The 20695-nt window shown below is 50.4% G+C and overlaps 1 protein-coding gene and 1 non-coding gene across 10 annotated transcripts in view; both read left to right on the top strand.

The window, feature by feature from the left end:
* The window catches only part of VAC14 (VAC14 component of PIKFYVE complex), a 185528-nt gene that overhangs the window by 32664 nt on the left and 132169 nt on the right, over positions 1 to 20695 (top strand). For all 9 annotated transcript variants that reach the window (XR_006275199.1, XR_006275198.1, XR_006275200.1 and 6 more), the window contains 4 exons: positions 620 to 754; positions 1639 to 1788; positions 9697 to 9757; positions 19439 to 19583. Coding sequence is in view for 6 of the 9 variants with exons in the window: in XM_043495198.1 (XP_043351133.1) it covers positions 620 to 754; positions 1639 to 1788; positions 9697 to 9757; positions 19439 to 19583 (491 nt within the window). In the remaining 3 variants the exon portion in view is untranslated. The remainder of the gene's footprint in view (positions 1 to 619; positions 755 to 1638; positions 1789 to 9696; positions 9758 to 19438; positions 19584 to 20695) is intronic.
* TRNAG-GCC lies at positions 4851 to 4921 on the top strand. Its single transcript has one exon. It is a non-coding gene; the product is annotated as a tRNA-Gly (tRNA).

Below are 20695 nucleotides of genomic sequence, written 5' to 3'. Positions count from 1 at the left end.
GGGGCAGCTGGGTGTGCAGCCAGGCTGGTACCTCATACCAGCAGTCACCCTTCTGCTGGCCCCATTAGTTTCTTCAAAATTTTCTTTAAAGCAATCTTCCTAGCCCTTGTGGTTCTGAAAGAGACCCCGAGTGGGAGCCAGTGCAATGCTGTCTGCCTGTGTTTGCAGACAGGCCTCTTCAACTGCTACTCTGCAGTAGAATCTGGAGAGTTAAGCAGTAAATCCCCTAACAGCCTCAGGGGAAGGAGGGAGGCATGTAGAGCATACATGGGCCTCTATGTTGTGGTGGTGATTTAGGTGCACAATTCTTGTGGTGAGGAGCATGTTATAAATACTTAAAATTGATGCATGTACTGCCCTTATGAATGTCAATGAGGGTTAACACTGAAGCCTAATGATTACCAGCACATGTCTACATTTAGCACTTTCACGAAGCATTTTTAACATCCAGCTACTCTTGGCTTTTGAGGATAGATCTTTGGGAGAGCACCCCTCACTATGACCCCGCTGATGAAACCAAAACCAGAAGCCAAGTGTCATCTCGTTGTGCATGTTGGGTAACTTGTTGAGTTTGATCCATTTGCCTCTTCCTCAGCTCTCCTTGGTCCCTGTCTTCCAGATGATCTGATTCAGCTGACAGCCATGTGCTGGATGAGGGAATTCATCCAGTTGGCTGGTCGGGTGATGCTGCCCTACTCCTCAGGGATCCTGACCGCCGTTCTGCCATGCCTATCCTATGATGACCGGAAAAAGAGTATCCTTGTTACCCAGATCAGGGGAAGCAGGCACTGCTGCCATACCCCAATGTCTCTGCTTCCTCTCGGTCATGCAGTCATCACCAAGCATATGCAGCTATGAACTGGTATTCTGGGGGCATTGTCAAAGCTCCTCAGAGAACTAATCCCAGTTCTCCTGGCCAGAGAGGGTTTGGTGGAAGGGGGGGAAAGAAACAGATTGTTACAATCTTACCCCTCCTTAAGCCACTAGGTGGGTTTAAATGACATGACCAGGCCTGTGGAGAAGGGGAACCCAAATAGGTAAGATCTCTGGGGAGGAGGGAAATCACATGCTGCATGTGTAATGGGGCCACTGCTGGCCCTTGGTGTCAGTCAGTGGTTAGCCTGGGAAAATCACCCTTTCTGGGGCACGAGGGTGTGAACTCAGGAATGGCCCCTTCCTATAATGATGCTTGAGTCTCCTTGAAGCACTGCCTCCGAGCAGGATGAGCTGCCCCATCTCTGGAATGTGAGCGCTGACATCTGATCACTTAACAGGACATATCTGGTCACCTTAGCAGACACTTCCAGCTGTGCACTCTGGTGTGATGTGAGAGCAGAGGATCGCTACTTGGATTCAGGGGTTGCTGAGGTGGGACACAAGGAATTAGCCAACCCTTCTGCCAGAAATATATAGTTCACCCATCCTTGCCCAAAAAGGGGTGGGGGGCAGTAATGTGAGAGGGCAGCTGTCAGAATGTATAGCTTACAGGGATGCTATCATGGCTAGACAGGGGGTGGGAACTATGTGGGGTAGGGAGGGGGAATGGCTCTGATGCATTCTTCTGGGTCCCTGCTGCATGGCTTGTCTAAAGCGTAAAGCATCTTGGATTAGATTGTTCCTTACATCCTCTCTGCTCAGGCATCAAAGAGGTAGCTAATGTGTGTAACCAGAGCCTGATGAAGCTGGTCATCCCAGAAGATGACGAAAAGGATGAGGGCAAGCAATCCCTGAGCCTCCAGATGGAACACAAGGAGGAATCCCTATCCCAGCAGGAGGTGACCTCCAGCGGTGAGTCCCTTTTCATTGTGGCTTTGTCAGGATGGCACCCAAATAGTTAGCATTTTGGTGCTTCACCTGCATGTCCCAGGGCTGCCTATTCAGACATATTCCAGTCAAGGCTTTGGGGAGCTGATGGACAGAGCACCTGCGAGGCGCAACATGGGACCCATTTATTAGATGTGTGATTGGGCAGATCGGTCCATCAGAATCAATTAAGCGGACTCTTTTCCCATGGCTTCCGTTCTTTTGCTGCTGTCCAGTCGGCTAAATGCATATAAAGTGTTGCGTTTCCTGGCACTTCAAATCCTATTTCACAACTGTGTCCTCAGTCAAGAGAGACCTTCTGATCTGTCTTTTGTTTGTACAGCATGCAGCACAGTGGATCTGCTCCTCCTGATTGGAGCCTGAGGCTGCGTCTACACCGCAGGGACTATACTGACACAATCACATAGTGTAGACACAGCCTATTCTGGCAGAAGGGGTTTTCCATCTGGTGTAGGAACACTGCCTCAATGCTGGGGGCTAGGTCAGCATAGCTACAACATTCAGTGGTGTGGATTTTTCACACTCCTCAGCGATGCTGCTATGTCAGACTCAATTTTAAATGTAGACCAGGCCCGAGTGCTTCCATAATATTAAATCCTAGAAACCATTGAGTGTTGTAACTTGGCATGCCCCTTTACAATGCGCAATCTAGCCTCAATATAGCCCTTGCTCAGTCTAAAGTCAAATGGCTGCAATGCAGTGGTTGTCTCTGGAAGCTATTGTTTGGGCATTTACATTGTGGCAGTGAAATGATTTTTCCTTCTTCCTGGTTGTGGGTTATGTCAGTATATAATTGGAGTATATAATTCCTCTTGCCTTTTGCATAGGTACCTGTAAGCTTCATTATTTGGGATTGAGGAGAATTGTAATGCACACTACTTGGGTTGTACTGGTACTTGAGTGAGGTCATGTGCATCTCAACTTTTTTTGCCACTTGCCAACTACTGAAGTATTTAAACGGACTTTGTCATCTGAAAAATCACATTTCTGTCTGAATTATTTTGCCTTCTACTATAATGTAAAACCCAAGGTCACCATAATTGACTTTTCTTCAGTTTCCTTTATGCACTTGACAGTACCATGTGTATTTGTTAAGTGGAAATATGCAGGAGCCCCTGTCAGAGACTAGGACTGCATTGTGCTAGGCGCAGTACAAAAAGAGGGGGGGAAAAAAAAAGACAGACTGTTTCTGCCTCAGAAAGCATGTAGTGTAATCAGTTTCATGGCTCCCCTGTACGGTTCGTTTGAGTTTCTCTTCCCCAGCAGCTGTGGAAAATAAATCCTCTTTGAAGATAAGAAAACAAAGCCAAAACAAGCCAACGCTCTGAGTAGATTTTTTCCCCCAGTGTGCAGTCTGAGTCTGTACACTGTGCACCCCTGCTTGCTGGGAGCCGATCAAAAAAACAAGGTACAAGCCTAAAAAGTTGCAAGCGAAAACTAGCCAACAAGCAGCGCACAAACCAATTAAGCCAAAAACAAGCCCAATTTCTGTGGTCCCCCACACGGGTTTGGCATGTCTGGTAGCAACTAGGATAAGTGAGGAAAGGTTAGAGAATAACTCTCCCTCCCCTTTTTCATTTTGTTGTCTTTGCACACTTGACAGCAGTATGCATAGTCTGTGTCACTGTTTCTGCTGCATATTCGGTTTCTCCTGTTTGTGTTAACATTTTGAAAACAGAGGAAAGAAACATTCAAAATACAAATGACTGTAAAACTGCCCCGAAGAATCACAGCACAGGTGAAATACATTAAAACTGCATCTAAATAATTGTTGAAACCAATTACAATCAAGTTGATGGAACCTACATACATTTACCAAATTTCAGGATCTATTAAACCTGTGTACTACCCATATTGCTATGCTGGTCAAAAACCTGTAACCTGGTACAGGTAGACTTGGAGCAGCCAGCAGCATGGTGTGGGGGGGTGGGTGTGTGAGAGGGAGAGCGAGCGCGCTGTCAGCACCAAATCCTGAGTAAAAAATGGTCTGACCTTTGCGCAAAATGTCAAAATCTGGCAAAAACCCAGCTTACCTTCAGTCACTCCTCATATCCTGAAGTGCGTTGCATGCTTTTTCAGCCATGATGCCAGGATGGACAAAAGCATCCCAGCACACTGTGCCCTCCAGTCTCCACTGGCATGTGAAGGGGTACACTCTCTGACCCTGCCTGGCATTGCCTGTGGGGCCACTTCAGAGACACAGCTGTCCTTAGTAGACTGTTGTCACAGTGACCGCAGGCAATGGCATCACACCTGGCATTGTGTAGTGAATTTCCCAGTTCTATCTTAATCCTAGGAGTCAATGAATCTTTGGGGCAGCATGTAAGAGGACATGCAAGTGTTCACAATGCTAATAAGAAGAGCAACAGTACTTCACAGTCTCCTGTCAAGTCACTACATGGTATGATGTGCCTGTTGTCAAAACATTTAGTCTTGATTGCACTTGAGCATTATCATCCACTGACTCTCAATCACATTTTCTGCAGGGATGTTGAAAATAGGTTCACTTAGTTCACATCACCTCTTTGCCATTGGGTCAGGACACACTGATGCAGATGACTGCTGTCAGAAACAAATGAATTTTATAGTTCATGCAGGGCTTTCAGGCCACACATCCACAGCTGGCAACACCATTATCCTAGTAGCCAAGATAGCAAAATTCATGAAAGTCATGGGAGTGTGATCACTCTTGTCTGGGATTTAGGGGTTGGCAGTTTAGTTTGTATATGGCAGGGGTGGCCAAACCATGGATGGTAAGCCGCCTGTGGCTCTCTTTCAGTTAAAATGTACACGGCTCACAGAGGCTGCACCCTGCCCTGGCACTGGAGGCCCAGGCTTGGCATATCCCAACGCTTCCTTCCCTGGCTGGAGCCCTGCTGGGAGGTTGCAGGGCTACAGCCAGGGAAGGCACATCCCAGCACTTTCTTAGATGTTTCCAAAGCAGGACTGTAAGCAGAAACTTCCTGACTGTCACCATGTGTGCAGCATGAACAAAACAGCTGGAGAAGCCGTTTTCATCAGCTGCAGCATTGGTGGTTCAGTGGTAGAATTCTCGCCTGCCACGCAGGAAACCCGGGTTTGATTCCCGGCCAATGCAAGAGGGAGGCTTTTTTCTTAGTGATTGCCATGCACCAACCTAACCATGTGTCCTCGTTGGCTCTTTCCAGGGGACTGACTAAACAAATATGAAACCCAGTAAATCCGATTTCTAGCGCCATGGGGAAAGGAGCGTTCACATTAAAGAATATAACCCCTGTGAATCACAGTTGTTCTAGTGTTGCTGCGTTCTCACTAGATCACACTTTACCTGGTCTCTGTTCAGTTGCTGATGTAGCAGCTTCAGTGTATGTGGTGAGCAATTCCTGGCCCGGGGGGTCCCTGGGACTCTGGGCCTGTCTGCGCCATGGACTATGGAAGCACATCTGCAGCTGTGCCACCCGAGCACAGCGATGCCCGCAACATCAATGGTGTGGGGTTTCCATCAGTGTCAATAACCCACTTCTCCAAGTGGCCCTAGCGACGTCACTGGAAGAATTCCTTTGCTGACCTAATTGCACCTATAGCGGGGTCAGGCTAGCTTAAGTATGGCACTTGGGGTACATTTTTCACACCCCTGAGTGCCGTAACTGGGTCGATCTAAATGTTGTTGTGTAGACCAGGGCTCACTCCTTAAACGACTGGTCCAGCCTTTTCCTGCAGCTGGGATATTGGTGGCTCAGTGCAGAATTCTCGCTTGCCATGGGGGCAGCCGGCATTTGATTCCTGGCCAGTCTAGGAGCAGCCTTTTGAAATGTAAACCAGTCTATCTGGAGGGGTGTGGGACTGCAGTGTGAAATGTACAGCTCCAGACTTCTCTTCCTAGGCTGAGGTTGTCAACCAGCTTTGCTGCTGCGGTTGCTGGTTGACAGGCTGCCAGCCTTTTGTAACCATAGGAGAGCAGGTGCTGCTCTCTCCCTTCATCAGGGTGCTGGCTTGGGCACTGCAGAATCTGCTCTCCAGGGACTCTGAGCTGATCAGAAACAGTATGAACAGTATTCACATCACCCGCTCCTTGTACAGAGGCAGATCTGGCCAGAGTGGGGAAGGCTCTGACTTGGATCCGGATTTCATGTTGTAACCAGTATCTTGTAGCCTAAGGAATTGTATTACCGGGAGTAGATTCCAGGTAGCAGCTAGGGGGTTTAGGAAGGGGGTGGGGCTGGAACATAAATCAGAAGGGATGTAGGGAGGAAAATATTTCCCCTTCCCCCACCTATTGTTGAATGGCTTAAAAACCAATGCAATTCCCAGTGATATGTGCTGCGTTAAGAGCCCTGCAACCAGAGGCCTTGTTCACCCCCAGACCAGCTACGGTATGATCTTTCCTATCATGCCTGTTCCCTGACCCAAACAGGACCAGTTCTGGGTCTGAGAGAGCCAGCAGGTGTGGCATTCAGGCCTTCCCTGGCCTGTCAATGGAGGGACTGGTCTGTGCCAGACAGGGTGGTAGGGTTTGCGACCGGACGCCCTGCCCCATTACTAATTGGACTGAGACCCAACCGGTCCGTTCTCAGATGTACCAGTCAGTCACTAGATGGGGAAATGCCCAGATGGTCTAGTTCAGTTCCATTAACTTAATTTTGGGGCAAGGTTGGAATTTCTTCCTCTGAAATTAGGAAACCAGTTTGCAAGCCTTGATGGTGCTGGCCAGGTTCCTTGTCTGTAAGGGCTGTGGCAAGATGGCCGACGTTAGTCTGGTGGGTCCTACACTTTTCTTGGTGGGGAGCTAAGATGCCACCCTTTGCCCCTGTTCTTGGGAAGAGCGGGAAGGTAGCACAGGGGGAAGGGTCTGGGTTTGCTCCTTGCTCTGAGTCCCAGCCCCTCTCAACCCCTGCAGGTTTCTTACCTTCATCCCCCTTAGGTGAGGTTACCCTTGGCCCTTAAATGCTGGGGGGAAGGGAGTCTCCCTGTCCTGCTGGGGGAGGGTCTCCTTTCCTTCAGTTCTCAGGTCTTCCAAATCTCTCCACACACCTCCAAGCTCCAGTCCTTTCTCCCTCCTCCTCCTGTCTGCTTGACACAGGGGGGTTTATTAGGTTCCTAACAGGGCCTTGCTTGACTGCAGATGCTCCAATGAACCTGCAGCCGCCTTCCCTAGTCTACAGGGAACCATGCCTTAATTAGCCTTGAGCTTGTATATTTCCCCTCTAGCACTCTCCCGCTGCTCCCTGGCCCTCCTGTATCACATATCCACCCCCGCACTCAACACCACAGGATTGGGTTACTTGGGACGAGAGACAGTGTTGTCGTGACAGGCTGTCCGCGTTGCCCTGTTGCCTTCCGGCTCTATGCTGTATCCGGAAGTGGAAAGGTTGTAGGGATAGAAACCATCTAGTCACTTGTGCATTGCTCTCCTTGTTTGTGTGCATCCATTGGAGTGGGGCATGGTCTGTCACAAGGGTGAACCACCGCCCAAGCAGGTAGTACCGTAGAATCTCCATGGTCCATTTAACCACTAGGCATTCCTTTTCTACTACGGCGTACCATTGCTCCCTGGGCAGGAGCTTTCAGCTAAGGTAAAGGATTGGGTGCTCTTCATCCCCCCACCATCTGTGAAAGGATGTCCCCAAGTCCTACCTCTGAGGCATCTGTTTGTAGGATGAATTCCTTTTTAAAATCTGGGGCTATGAGCACTGGATGATTGCAAAGGGCCGTCCTTAGGTCTGTGAAAGCTGCTTCTGCCGTTTTGGTCCACTTAACTATCTCCAGGCCCCGAACTCTTATCAGGTCTGTCAGAGGTGCTGCCTTTGTGGCGAAGTGAGGGATGAACCGGTGATAGTACCCCACTATCCCTAAAAATGCTCCGACTTGCTTCTTGTGGATCAGGCGGGGCCATTCCTGTATTGCCTTCCCTTTGTTCCATTGAGGCTTCACCAGGCCCCTTCCGACTACATACCCAAGGTATCTGGACTCTGCTAACCCTGTTGCACATTTGGACGGGTTAGCAGTGAGGCCAACCTATCTAAGAGCATCTAGTACCACTTCCGCTTTCCCCAGTTGCGTCTCCCAGTCAGGGCTATGGATTACCACATCATCTAAATAGGTGGCAGCATACTTGGCATGAGGTCGAAGTAATCTGTCCATAAATCAATGTGGCCCCATGGAGCCCAAAAGGGAGGACGGTATATTGGAAAAGGCCATCAGGTGTAGAGAAAGCAGTTTTTTTCCTTGGCGTCCTCAGCCGGGGGATCTGCCAGTAGCCTTTTTTTGTCAAGTCCAAGATGGTTAAGTATCAAGCTTTAACCTAAGTGATCCACCAACTCATCAATACGTGGTATTGGTAGGCACTGAATTGGTATACCTCATTTAACTTCCGGAAGTCATTACAAAACCTCAGGCTGCCATCAGGCTTGGGGACCAAGACAATAGGGCTGGACCACTGGCTGTGATATTCCTCAATCGCCCCAAGTTCCAGCATCATCTTTACTTCTGCCCTAATTTTTTCTTTTTTTTGCCTCTGGTATGCGATAGGGTTTTATTGTCACCCTTGCTCCGGGACAGGTGACTATGTGGTGCTGGATCAGCATCCTACGACCTGGTTGTGTGGAGAACACGTCTTGGTTCCTCTGGATCATTTTGACAACTTCTGTTTGTTCTGGGGCTAATTTGGGGGATATCTTTACCTGGCCTTGTGGGCCAACTGTCTGGGATGGAACTGGCAGGACAGCCAGGCACGTCTCCTGATCATGCCAGGGTTTCAGTAAGTTGATATGGTACATCTGCGCTGGCCTTTGGCAGTCTGGCTGCTTCTCCTTATAATTCACCTCCCCAATGGCTTCCACGATCTTACAGGGTCCATATTAGCTAGCCAGGAGCTTACTTTCTCTTGTTGGTACCAGCACCCATTCTCCTGGTTGAAGTTGACGTGTTTTTGCCCGACGATTGTAGTAGGTTCGCTGGGACTCTTTTTTGTTTGTTTTTTTTTTCCAAATGCTCTCATGCTATGGGGGTCACTTGGGCTATTCGTTCTCTCATCTGGGCTACATGTGTAATGACGGCGTTCTTCCCCGGGTTGGGTTGTTCCTCCCATTCTTCCTTCGCAATGTCTAATATGCCATGTGGGTGTCGTCCATACAGTAGCTCGAAGGGGGAGAATCCAGTAGATGCTTGGGGAACTTCTCGTATTGCAAACATCAGTTATGGTAGGAGGGTATCCCAGTCTTTTCTGTCTTGGGCCACCACCTTTCGGATCATGCTCTTGAGAGTTCGGTTAAACCGCTCAATCAGGCCATCTGTTTGGGGATGACAGACCAAGGTTTGCAAGGCTTGGATGTGGAGCTGGGTACATAAGTCTTTCATTACTCTCAACATGAAGGGAGTCCCTTGGTCTGTCAGGATCTCCTTAGGGATGCCTACCCTAACAGGGCCTTAATTGACTGCAGGTGCTCCAATTAACCTGCAGCCACCTTCCCTAGTCTACAGGGAACCATGCCTTAATTAGCCTTGAGCTTGTATATTTCCCCTCTAGCACTCTCCCACTGCTCCCTGGCCCTCCTGTATCGCTGGGCTGAGGTGGATGAGTAACACCTAAATGCTAGGTGGACTTGGAGAGCTGTAGCTTGAGCTTATCCTAGTGAAATCCTCATGGCCACCTTCCTTCAGTAGAGGGCACCAGGAGAGAGCCTGTCTAATGTGGGCCCATACACAATGTAAAGTGCCTGCTGCAGTGTGGTGATGGACCTGAGGGTGAGCTCTTCCAGATGTCTGAATGAATGTCCTCATTGCACAGATCTACAGGGTACTGTGCTATTCTCGAGCCAGGGGGATGAGTAGGTGTTGCTGTCTCAATCTGCCCCATCGAAGCAGCTAATTAGTGTCCCTTTGATCTTCCTCTAGGCTACCTGGAAGCCTCTAGCAATTCCAACCTCAGTAGCGCAAGTGTCTTCAATGCAAGCAGGTAAAGTAATGGTTATTGCTTGAGAATGGCATGCATGGGATACGGGTCAGTGAGACCTCCTTTCCCTTTTGTTGAGGTGGGGAGAGACTTGGCCTGGATAAGGGTGCAGGTGAGGATAGAGAGGCGTTGTCAGGGCTGCGATAGAGGCAGCAGGACCAATAGAGGTGTGCTGACAGGGCTGTCAGAGGGAGGCCTGGCCATGCAGGTTATGGCTCTAGCCATTGCCACTCCTTTGCTCTTATAGACTCCAAACTCCTTTGGGGGCCCCTAAAACAAGACACATGGCCTTCTGGGAGCTGGCATGCCCAAGGGAGGGGCGGGCGTTTGTGAGGCAGGAGCTCTCTGCAGGGGGTGAAGGAATCAGCGCTTCAAACATGCCAGGGACAGAACCGTGACCCCACCTGTCCCAGCCTTCCCTGCGCACCCGCTTCACTCCACCCAGCATGAGACCCCGACTACTGAAAAGTTGAGGCTCCCGGCTCAATTCGCAGAGGCCTCCCAGAGGAGGGGAGAGGGCAAAGTAAGTTCAGCCGTATCCCTGCCTGCTTGGGAAGCCAAGGAGATCACTGGCCTATTGAGTTTTGTTAGCTCAGCTCCATCCAGGAGGTCCCCCCAGCAATGGGTGCTGCTCTAGGAACCTAGAGAGAGAGTGGGAATAGCTGCTGTACGTTTCTGTTCCACACAGCTGTGGTGAAGTTGCAGAAACTCTGCATGGGGTCAGGTTTCAGAGGGGCAGCTGTGTTAGTCTGTGTCAGCAAAAACAAGGAGCAGTCCTTGTGGCATCTTAGAAATTAACAAATTTATTTGGGCATAAGCTTTCGTGCGCTATGAAAAGACCACGAAAGCTTATGCCCAAATACATTTGTAAATTTCTAAGGTGCCACAAGGACTGCTCCTTGTTTCTCCATGGGGTGTCCATTTGGATGTATTAACTGTCAGCTCCATACTGTCCCACATTCCCTATGCATGCACAGCTTAATGAAGGCTTTGTTCTAAGCTTGGGTAAAACCTGAATAATAGACTGCAATACCACCAGCTCACCAGAGAGTGTCACTGTAACTCAGGTGTTAATATGCCTTTGCACTAGCTTAAAGGCGCACAATCAAACTGCAGTCCCATCTCATGGGTTACTGTACGTGCTGGAGTCCCCCTGTTAGTGTTGGGCCTTTACAGTCCTAGGCTCTGAGTCAGTAGACACGTATGTGCTTAACCATAAGTGCAACAACAGTGGCCATAGAAGTCACTGGCGACTTGTCACCTGCTTAAAGTGAAGTACGTATCAGTGTGTGCAGCTTTGAATCTTATCTTCTCCCCTGTGTGTAACACAGCCTTACGCATGCACAGCCAATGGGCTGTCCAATGCACCAAGTTAATGATAAAAGCCTTATACTGCAGAGTGTTAACTGCTCACCAGTGGGCCAGTCCTGAAGTGTCCTGTCCCCCAGCGCACCACTGCCTTCCTTTGGAGTGTCGGACATCTTTCCTGGAGAGGGGAATACCATCCCAGATTTGATGGGCTGATCTGCAGTGGGTCCTCCATTACTGGCATGCTGAGAGACCCAAAGACCTCCCCTGATATCAGAACCCCTTGTGCTAGGTGCTGTACAAACATCGTAAGAGAGAGTCCCCGCTCTGAAGCGTTTACAAGCAAAGTTGACAAAGGGGGGCAGGGAAGAAGTGTAGTGAGGTTACAGGACCTTTTTCCAAGGTCACCCTACAGATTTATAGCAGAGCTAGGATTAGAACCCATGTCTCTAGGTTTCCACATGATCTCGAGCCACTAGACCAGCGGTGGGGTAACTATGTCCACATCCAGCCCACCAACCAATTTAATCTGACCCTTGACTCCCGCTCGAGTGAGGTCAGGGGACACTCCATGCATGCATGCCACAGCTCCCAGAAGTAGCTTCATGTCCCTCCCCCCCCGCTCGTACATTTAAGGGCAGCCAGGAGGCCCTGTGCGTTGCCCCCCTCCCAAGTACCGACCCTGCAGCTCCCATTGGCTGTGGCCAATGGGAGCTTCAGGGGCAGCACCTGCGAATAAGCAGTGTGGAGAGCCGCCTGGCCGTGCCTCCGCATAGGAGTCGGAGAGGGAACATGCTGCTGCTTCCAGGAGCTGCTTGAGGTAAGAAGAACTGCCTACAGCCTGCACCCCTGATCCCTCTCCTGCCCTCCAAACCTTTTGGTTCCAGCCTGGAGCACCCTCCTGCATCCCAAATACCTCATCCCCAGCCCCGCCCCACAGCCTACACCCCCAGCCGGAGCCCTCACCCCTCCAGCCCCCCTCCAAGCCTCTGCCCTAGCCTGGAGCCACCTCCTGCACCCTGAACTCCTCATTTCTGGTCCCACCCCAGAGCCTGCACCCACAGCCAGAGCCCTCACCCCCTCCTGCATCCCAACCCCAATTTTGTGAGAATTCATGGTCCGCCATACAATTTTCATACCCAGATGTTGCCCTTGGTCCAAAAAGTTTCTCCACACCTGCACTAGACCACCAAACTGTGTCCCTTTAATAGTGCAGTGAATTTTTTATACCCAAGTTGTCGCTGATGCAAGTTTAATCAGTGGACTTTACACTTAAGATGTTAAATAGAATTCGTTCAATGTTCTGTCACTTCAAAGCCCACTCAAGCAGAGCATTCACTACTGATACTGACAGTCTGCAAAGCTAATTTCTCAGGAGCGGTGTGGTGTTTTTTTTTTGTTTTTTTTTTTAAATAGTGCAGGTGAAGGGTGTTTTGATACTGGAAATGAGCACCCTCTGTCCACAGGGCAAGTACAGCATGGGCAGCGCTGGGGCAAGTTTCCCCACACCCTGCCATTGCACCCCATCCACATTCTGAAGAGATGAATGCGAGCGTTGGTCAGCTTCTATACCAAAGGCCTCTGTGGCTCTCCAAAGCGAGCATCGGTGTGGTGGCTGCTCTCGCACTGTAGACCTTTGTCCGTTAAGAAACGGACCGAGTCAGCTGCTGGATGTGAACTGTTGGTCACTCTCCATCTGGGTTGGAGACAAGTTGATGGCTGAGAGAGAGAAGGCTCCTTCGATACCGTGAACCATCCAGTCACGCATGTTCCAGTGAAGCACTGATGCTGATGGATCTGGAGCCTTAGCCCCCTACTCTGAAGTGCCTTGCAAAGGGATGCAGATCAGCTCAGGCAGATGGATGTGGTGATCTAACAGTCCCCCATTCCTGACTTTTAGAATAGTGTAGCTGGATGTCTTTTTAAAATGCTGCCTAGGTTCTTATCCCACCTTCAGCCTCCTCGTATCTGAGCGCCATGCAATCCATGCATTAAGTGACGTGACTGTCACATGGGGCTTGCCCTTGCTCTCATCCTCTCCCCGGGGAGATTTGTGTGCGCAGTGGCATGTTTCTTTTTTGATAGGGTTTTTTGTTTTCGGGTGTCTATGCTGCTCTTTGTTTGTTGAGAAGGCAGGTTGCATTGAAGTACAAGGTGGGAAGGTTTCTCATGGTACTTGCTTCCTGGGGGAGTCTAATCCATAGTCTGGGACTGGCCCCCTAGAATGTCTGTCCTGTGCAGACGAGTTCAACCCATGTGCTAGGAAATTCTGTTGTACCAGGGGAGTGGAGATGTTGACCATTCTTTATCCTGGAGCTTTGAACACCCTGGGCCCAGGGTATTGAGCACCTTGAAGACAAACCCTTAAGGGGACTCTCCACTGGCTTCCCATAGAGTGGAGGACAGGTGTGATGTGCTCACAGTAGCCTGTGTTGCTGAGGAGAGAGCCTGCAGTGTTTCCAGAAGGCGGATGGCTTCAGGCCCAGGTATGTAGCAAGTACTGGACAGCTTTGACACAAACTGATTTACACTGTAGAGTGTTAACTACTCACCATTGGGCCAATCCTGGAGTGTCCCATCCCCCAGTGCACCACTGCCTTCCTTGGGAGCATCAGGTATTTCTTCTGGAGAGGGAAATACCATCCTATATTTGATGGGCCAATCTGCAATAGCAATTCCTATGTAAAAGCCCACTTGAGGTTAAAAGGTGACTCAGGATTGCAAATGGGCAGAACTACTTGGATTTTCCCCTGCTAGATGTTTTCAAGGACCTGAAGCTGGGGTGCACTGGGTGCTACATATGCACAAAAAATCAAGGAAGGACATATTAACAATGGGTGAGGAGGCCACTTCCTGGCATTTAATGACTATCTGGGGAAACTGAGGCCCTGAGGCAAAGCCAACTCTGAGGTAATCGTTGTTGTTGTAACCCTTGTACAATCGCTTCCCCTGGGCATTTTCTTCTCTTGCATGCTGAGTTCTGTACTGCTGCTGTCTGGTAGCAGTACTAGTCGGGCTGTGTTTTTGCCATTACTGGCATGGAAGAAGCAAAACTCCCTTGTTGGTGACATTAGCCTCTTGACACGAAACAGCACTGAACTCATTCTGTTCTGCCCTTTCCCCCACTCGGGGTGTTTCTAGCTCCTTGTGGCAGAGACCATCTGCTATTGTGTGTGCACAAAAACTAGCACAGTGGGGTCCTGGTCCACAACTGTGGCTCCTAGGCACTACAGTACCACAAATAATTAACCTTCTGTAGTAAGCAGGTAACATCCGCCGTTGGGGCTAGGGTTACTTCAGAGAGCAGAAGTAATGGGGCAGGGGATGGGTCTCAGCTGAGTGGAGGTTAGAGAGCAGGATTTGCAGGGAGCCTTGTTTCAGAGCTATCCTAACCATTTTGAAAGAGGAGATGCCAGGCAGGAATTAGCGGTGGGTTGCCGGTCATTGGACTAGCTTGCCCCATCCCACATGAGTGTGTCTCTGCCCCGCAGCAGGAAATTCTAAGGGAGTCATTTAGCTTCCAGGGATGCCAGTTCCAGGTGGCTATGGGTGTTTATACAGACTTAACGCAGCCATGTGCTCCTACAGGAGGGTTCAGTCTTTGATGCTCTGGGACTGTCCATCACTATAGCTGCCAGATCTCCTCTGTTCATCCAACACTGCCCCTTACTCCTAGTGTGTTGCCATCCATCTGCTGTGCAGCTCCGGATTTTGAGGCCTCCTAGCAGTGAGAGCTGGGCAGTGCCCTACCTCTGCAACAACACGAGATTGCTTGTGGCATTCACTTTGCTGGGAATCTCAACTTGAATGCCTAGATTGTGGAAGGGAGTGATTTGGAGCACAGCACCCAGTTGTCTTGTTTGCACAGATGTATGCAGACCGGGCTGTCAGGCAGCTTGGCTCTTGCCTAGTCCCTAGCTTGGACTGTGAGACAGGACCCCTGCCATCTGCCACAAAGCACTGAGTTAGACTCTGCTCACTTCTCATGCCAGCTCTGCTTGTGAGCAGTGACTCTATCTCAGCAGAATACAAGGCAGCATTGTAGCTATCTGCGTTCGAGGCAGTACGAACCCAGTGCATCCACTTGCTCTGCCGGAGCCTCAGTGACCCTCAAACTGGTGCTGGGCTGAAATACGCCTCCAGTCATTGCTACAGCACTCCAGGCTCTCCCTTCCCCTCCCATCTGATAGGAAGGGGAAGGAATCCAGGAACCCAGAGACAGTGAGTGAAGCCCTCAATACACCCCACTTCTTGGGGCAGATGTCCGCTGGCCCCAGTATTCACTGTCCATGGCCTCCATGGAAGGAAGACTTTAAAAAAAACAAAACAAAAAAAAAACCCCATCCCCTAAACAGGGACTGGGGTGAACTCCTTCCAGGGGTGGATGGGGTCTTATCTAATCTTGCTACAGAGTCCCATGGAGGTGGGGTTAGAAACTGAATGGATGGGGAGAGAGTGGGGGCTGAGAGATGTGTACAGAGAAGGGAGAGTGAAAAACATGAAGGATTCCGCTCAAGGCAAGAAAGGAAGGGGAAAAGGTGATAGAGAAGAAAAGAGGCATTGAAATGAAAAAACTCTATAGTAAGACTAATCAAAGGAAACCCAGCAAGCTGCATACACTGTTGAATAGAGCACGGTGCATGTGTTCCTGTCTGTCACCCAGAGTTCCAGCTGAGGAGACCCATTGCAGCAGAATGTTGTGAGACTCAGTATTGCCCTGTGCCGACTAATCTGGCCTGCACCCGCCAGAGCACAAACACTTTGAGGGTGCTTATTGGAGCACTATAAGCTGCAATGGCAGAGGCTCTTCAGGGCATCTGTGAGGAGCAGATAGTGGTGAGGCTGCTCTTAGAAAAGCTGCTTTCAGAATGGCTTGGGATGGAATGAATCCGTGAAAGCTGTTTCCGTAAACCCTACTCGGTTTGCGTGTTTTCTGTGTTAGTGGAAGGCCATTTCAACTTGTGCTCTGGTGAGGAGTGTGGTGTGGGGGGAGAGCTGAATGATGCAGGCTTTACTACTCCTGAAGTCCAGTAGCCGCTTGGCTTTATACAGGGAAGTGAAGCTCAGCTGAAAGTAATTAGGCTCAGTTCTTACTGCCTTCTGCTGGGTATAGGTCCCCCTCCCAAGAAAACAAAGTGAGAGGAAGAAAACAGACTCCTGATTCAATACTGGTGTTGCAAGCAGCTCCGTACTTTACTGTCTGACCTTGGCTTCAATGTTGCCCGCCCCTGCCGCCCTCCCCCCGCCAGGTGCAGATGCTGAAAGTCCATAACTTTTTAGAAGTGGGGGGGGAACATGTTAGAAAGGTTCCTTCTCCCCCTTTGTGGGTGTCTGTATCAGGATGGTAAATCGGCACATGAGCGAGCAAGAGAATATTGCACTTCAGAACAACTGAAGAGAACAACTTTAGAACAACTTGTTCAGAAAGTTTCAGGTGCCTTTTTTCTTTGTCGCTCTTAGCATACCCTAGAATGAGCAATTAAGCACTTTGTCCTGGCTATACTTCTCTAGATGCTAAACTTGCAGGTTCCCAGACTGCAAATGGAGAAGCAAAATCAAAGTAGCAACTGAAAAACCAGTGTTGGCATTAGTGGAATATGGTGAGCAGAATGTGAGAAATGGCCCTCCAATGGCTACAAGCATTCAGGCAGGGGGGAAGGTGTTCCTACTTCCCACTGCCGGTTCTGTGTCTGAGAAACTGCACAATATTGTGTCTAAGTTGCTGAAGATGCTATTCAAGAATGCAGAGAAAAGGTGGCCTGTGCTTTTGACCTATGGGCACTGGGTGTGTGGCCTTGTTGGGTCAGAAAGTGGTGCCACCCTAAAGTGCATTGTGAACATTCAAAAACTCTTTCACAACAATTACCAGTCTCACTGTTGACTGAAAAAGGATCATGGGCCTTGGTAGAATCTCAGGAGGACCATCGCTATGTTCAGCTACATAAGCATGTAGAAATGGGCACTGAATGCCAGGAGTACTCTAGTGCAAACGGAACATGTCTTCCACAACCTTAGAATCTACTAAGCTGCACCATCTGTAGGCTGGTCGAAGGACATTTGAGAGTGATTTTGTAGAGTCACTACCAGACTGGGACCCTGCCTTCAGTCTTGGTGGAAATCTAGCTTGATTGAACAGAACTAGAGCCACGTTTCAGAGAGACTGTGGAATCTGTCAAACTTAACAACAGAATTGATTCCAAAGGTCATAAGCTGAGCCTAGATCATGAGGGGGAGGTGCTTTTGGAATAAGGGGCTGAGATGACAAGAACAGCTTGCTTGGAACCACCTTCATGCCGTTGGGGGGGATGAATGCAGAGCTGGTGAAGATGACAAAGGAAATCCTTGAAAGGGCCTTTAGAGGATTGTGAGGTGGGGACAGGCTGTAGGAGAAGTTATCCAGGCTTTATGCAGCAGAGGAGAGTGCTGAAGGAATGTAGTAGTAGGCTGTCTGCTAGGCTCTCCTAATACAGAGGTGGGCAAACTATGGCCCGCGCACCACATCTGGCCCACAGGACCATCCTGCCCAGCCCTTGAGCTCCTGGCTGGAGATGCTAGCCCCCTCCCCTCCCCGACAGCCTCAGCACGCCACGCCGCCAGTCTCTGACCCACCACTCTTTCCAGGCAATGCAGCCGCGTGGCTGGCTCCAGCTGGGCAGAGGAGCTGCAAGCTCCTGCCGCTCTGAGCAACATGGTAAGGGGGCGGGGAGCAGGGGGGTTGGATAAGGGGCAGGGAGTCCTGGGGACAGGGGGCAGTTGGATGGGGCAGAGGTTCCGGGGGTGTGGTGGTCAGAGGACAAGGGAATAGGGGGTGGTTGGATAGGGGATGGGGTCCTGGGGGGAGGAGTTTGGATAGGGGTCAGGGCAGTCAGGGGACAGGGAGCAGGGGGCAGTTGGATGGGCAGAGGTTCTGTGTGGGTGGGTCAGGGGACAGGGAATGGGGGGGTTGGATAGGCATGGGAGTCCCTGGGGGGGACTATCGGGGGCGGGGGTGTGGATGGGGTTGGGGCAGTCAGGGGACGGGGGAGGTTGGATAAGGGGGCAGTCAGGGGACAAGGAGCAGGGGGGTTAGATGGGTTGGTAGTTCCGAGGGGGGCAGGAAGTGGGAGGGGGTGGGGCAAGGCTGTTTGGGGAGGCACAGCCTTCCCTACCCGGCCCTCCGTACAGTTTTGCAACACGGATGTGGCCCTCAGGCCAAAAAGTTTGCCCACCCCTGTCCTAATGCAGCTGTCATGATATCTAGGAATCCTCATCCTAGAGTTTAGATAACTGGGCCTCTAGGTCATGGCAACAGGAGTATTTCCATGCCCTTTTCAGATGGGGATGGGACAGTTAGAGTATGCCAGGGAAGTGAAGAGCACATCTGCTTCCTAGTGTGAAATCCCTCATTAGTAGGACTTTAGTAGGGTTGTGGTGCTGTGGCTTAAAAAAAAAAAAGAGGAAAAGCTTTGGGTTTCTGCAGATGTGTTCCTCAAAGATTCTCCTCTGTCACCAAGGCCTTATGTACCTAGGTTTAATGGGCCACGCTAGCTGCTCAGAGAATAGTAGCTTTCCCTCAGTGCAGTGTTCTGTCAGATGCTTTACAGGAAGGTTCAAGAAACTGTAATAGAGGCAGTTATGGGACAGCCCACCCCCAGGAAAGCTTCCTCCTAACCCCCAGGAGATGCAGGTTGGGGATTTATATTACTTCCAACAAGACAGACCTAAGACTTGAACCCATGTGTCTTAGCTCCTCAGCCAGTGCTTAACCCATTAGGCTGCAGTGCTGTCAACTCAGGCTTTTCTAGTGATGAGTGAGGGGCTGAGAGCTAGGCTGTCTGGCACACCTGCTCCCCGGGGTCACAGTAAGTAGGAGGGGTAGCATGTTGCGGCAGGGCTGGGCAAGTCTGTGCTCCTCTGGCCTATGGAATCGCACTGTTCAGTCTTTTCACTTCGTGCCCAGAGTAGAAATACATGTAACTAGAGAGGAGCTGCAAACACTGACACAGCAGCCCAAGGGAGGAGAGGACTTTGAGGAGCAGAATGATAAACCCAATATTAAAGGTTCTCTGGCCATCTGATTTGAGTGGTATAATCCATGTTTTACACAGGCTCTGCTTGTTCCATCCATCCGCCCCCCTTTCTCCCCCCCAACTTTGTGCAGTTGATTCCTGGTTAGCCAATCCATTAATTCAGCAGCTCTAGTCAGTTGTGGACTGTGTAAAATTGCTCCTTCGCTCTTATGTGTAGCTCTGAAAGACGGCAAGCATAGGCAGCCAGGGTCATCTGCCAGTAGATGTGTGGAAAAGGGGGTGCTGGGGCCGGGGTGCTGGGCTGGAGCAGCGTGGGGACACGTGCGCACACAAACTACTGTCTTTGTGCCCCTGGTTTTCTGTGCAGCACGGACCGGGTCCCGGTGACCCTCAACCTGGATGGGATAGTGCAGGTATTGGACTGCCACCTTCACGACACAGCCACTGGGATGATGACCAGAATTGCAGTCCTAAAATGGCTCTATCATTTGTACATCAAGACTCCACGGAAGGTAAGTCTGGCTTGTGAAACAATTGGTGCAATTTGTGGAGCTGGGTTGGAGCTCCTTGGTCTCAGCCTAGTTATCATTGACCACTTCTGTCTGTTGCAAAGCCAGTGTGTGGTCCTGGCTCAGTGCCTCAGCAATGTTCTGTGACCAGCAGGGGGCACTGCACGTAGGGGGGAGGTACATTGGCAGAGCTGTATGGTAGAGCCCTTGGCTGCAATAGCAAGGAACTGCTGCAGAGCTAGAATAATGGGAGTGCTACAATTTAGCATTGAGGTGCATGGTCAGATATGGGGATGAGCTGCAAGGCTGGAGCTAGTGGGGTGTTGTAACTCTGGCAGAGTGCTGCATACTTGGCTCTAGCTAGTCTTTGTTCTCAACGCCCATTAATCTGAGTCTTACAATCAGTTGGGGCCTTCCTGCGCTCTTTCTAAAGGTGCCACTAGCCCAGCTGGGCTGCAGCGCATTGAAGGCGGATCTAGCTGCAGAATATGGTCTGTACAACATGAGTAATACCCTGGCTTTCATCAAAATGAGCCCTTCTGACATTAGGGCCCTTAATAGCGTGGGCAGGCAAACCACTGCTCCTGGGTGAGGGATAAAAACCAAGCTGAGCCTCTGCCCTGTTTCTGAATCAAACACCAAGCTTTGGATTCATTCAGAAGTTACCCGTTCTGCTGACAGTTGTCGCACCCTCCTAGCCCTTTAAAGGACTCGTGTCCTTTGCCACCATCTTCCCTGGGAGGAGAAGGCTGCCGTAGACCTCCCATAGGTACCCCTGTAGATCCACTGTGGGACCTGGAATGCTAGCAAGAGGCCTCTGAAAACTCTGCTCTGCCCAGCTTCTCTGGGGTAGACCCGGGCTGGCTTCTCCCTTAAAGCTGCATGTGGCTTCTGGGGCTCTTCCATCAGGGCTGAAACTTCCGACTGCCTTTGCAGGTCGTTATTCCCATTGGACGCTGTCAAGGACTCTGCAGGCAGGCCAGCCTAATGGGCATAGTGCTTGGCACAGGGGTTCTTCCTGTTAGACAGGCTGTCGGGGGGAAGAGCGAAATGTCAGTAGATTTGGAGAAGCCCCTGGGAAGGACCTTTTTAATCAGTCGCTCCTGACTTGCTGT

This window comes from Dermochelys coriacea, chromosome 12 (genome assembly GCF_009764565.3).
Source record: "Dermochelys coriacea isolate rDerCor1 chromosome 12, rDerCor1.pri.v4, whole genome shotgun sequence".
Lineage (NCBI taxonomy): Eukaryota > Metazoa > Chordata > Testudines > Dermochelyidae > Dermochelys > Dermochelys coriacea.
Note: the sequence above shows the minus strand (reverse complement) of the source record. Positions and strands in the feature narration are given on the sequence as shown.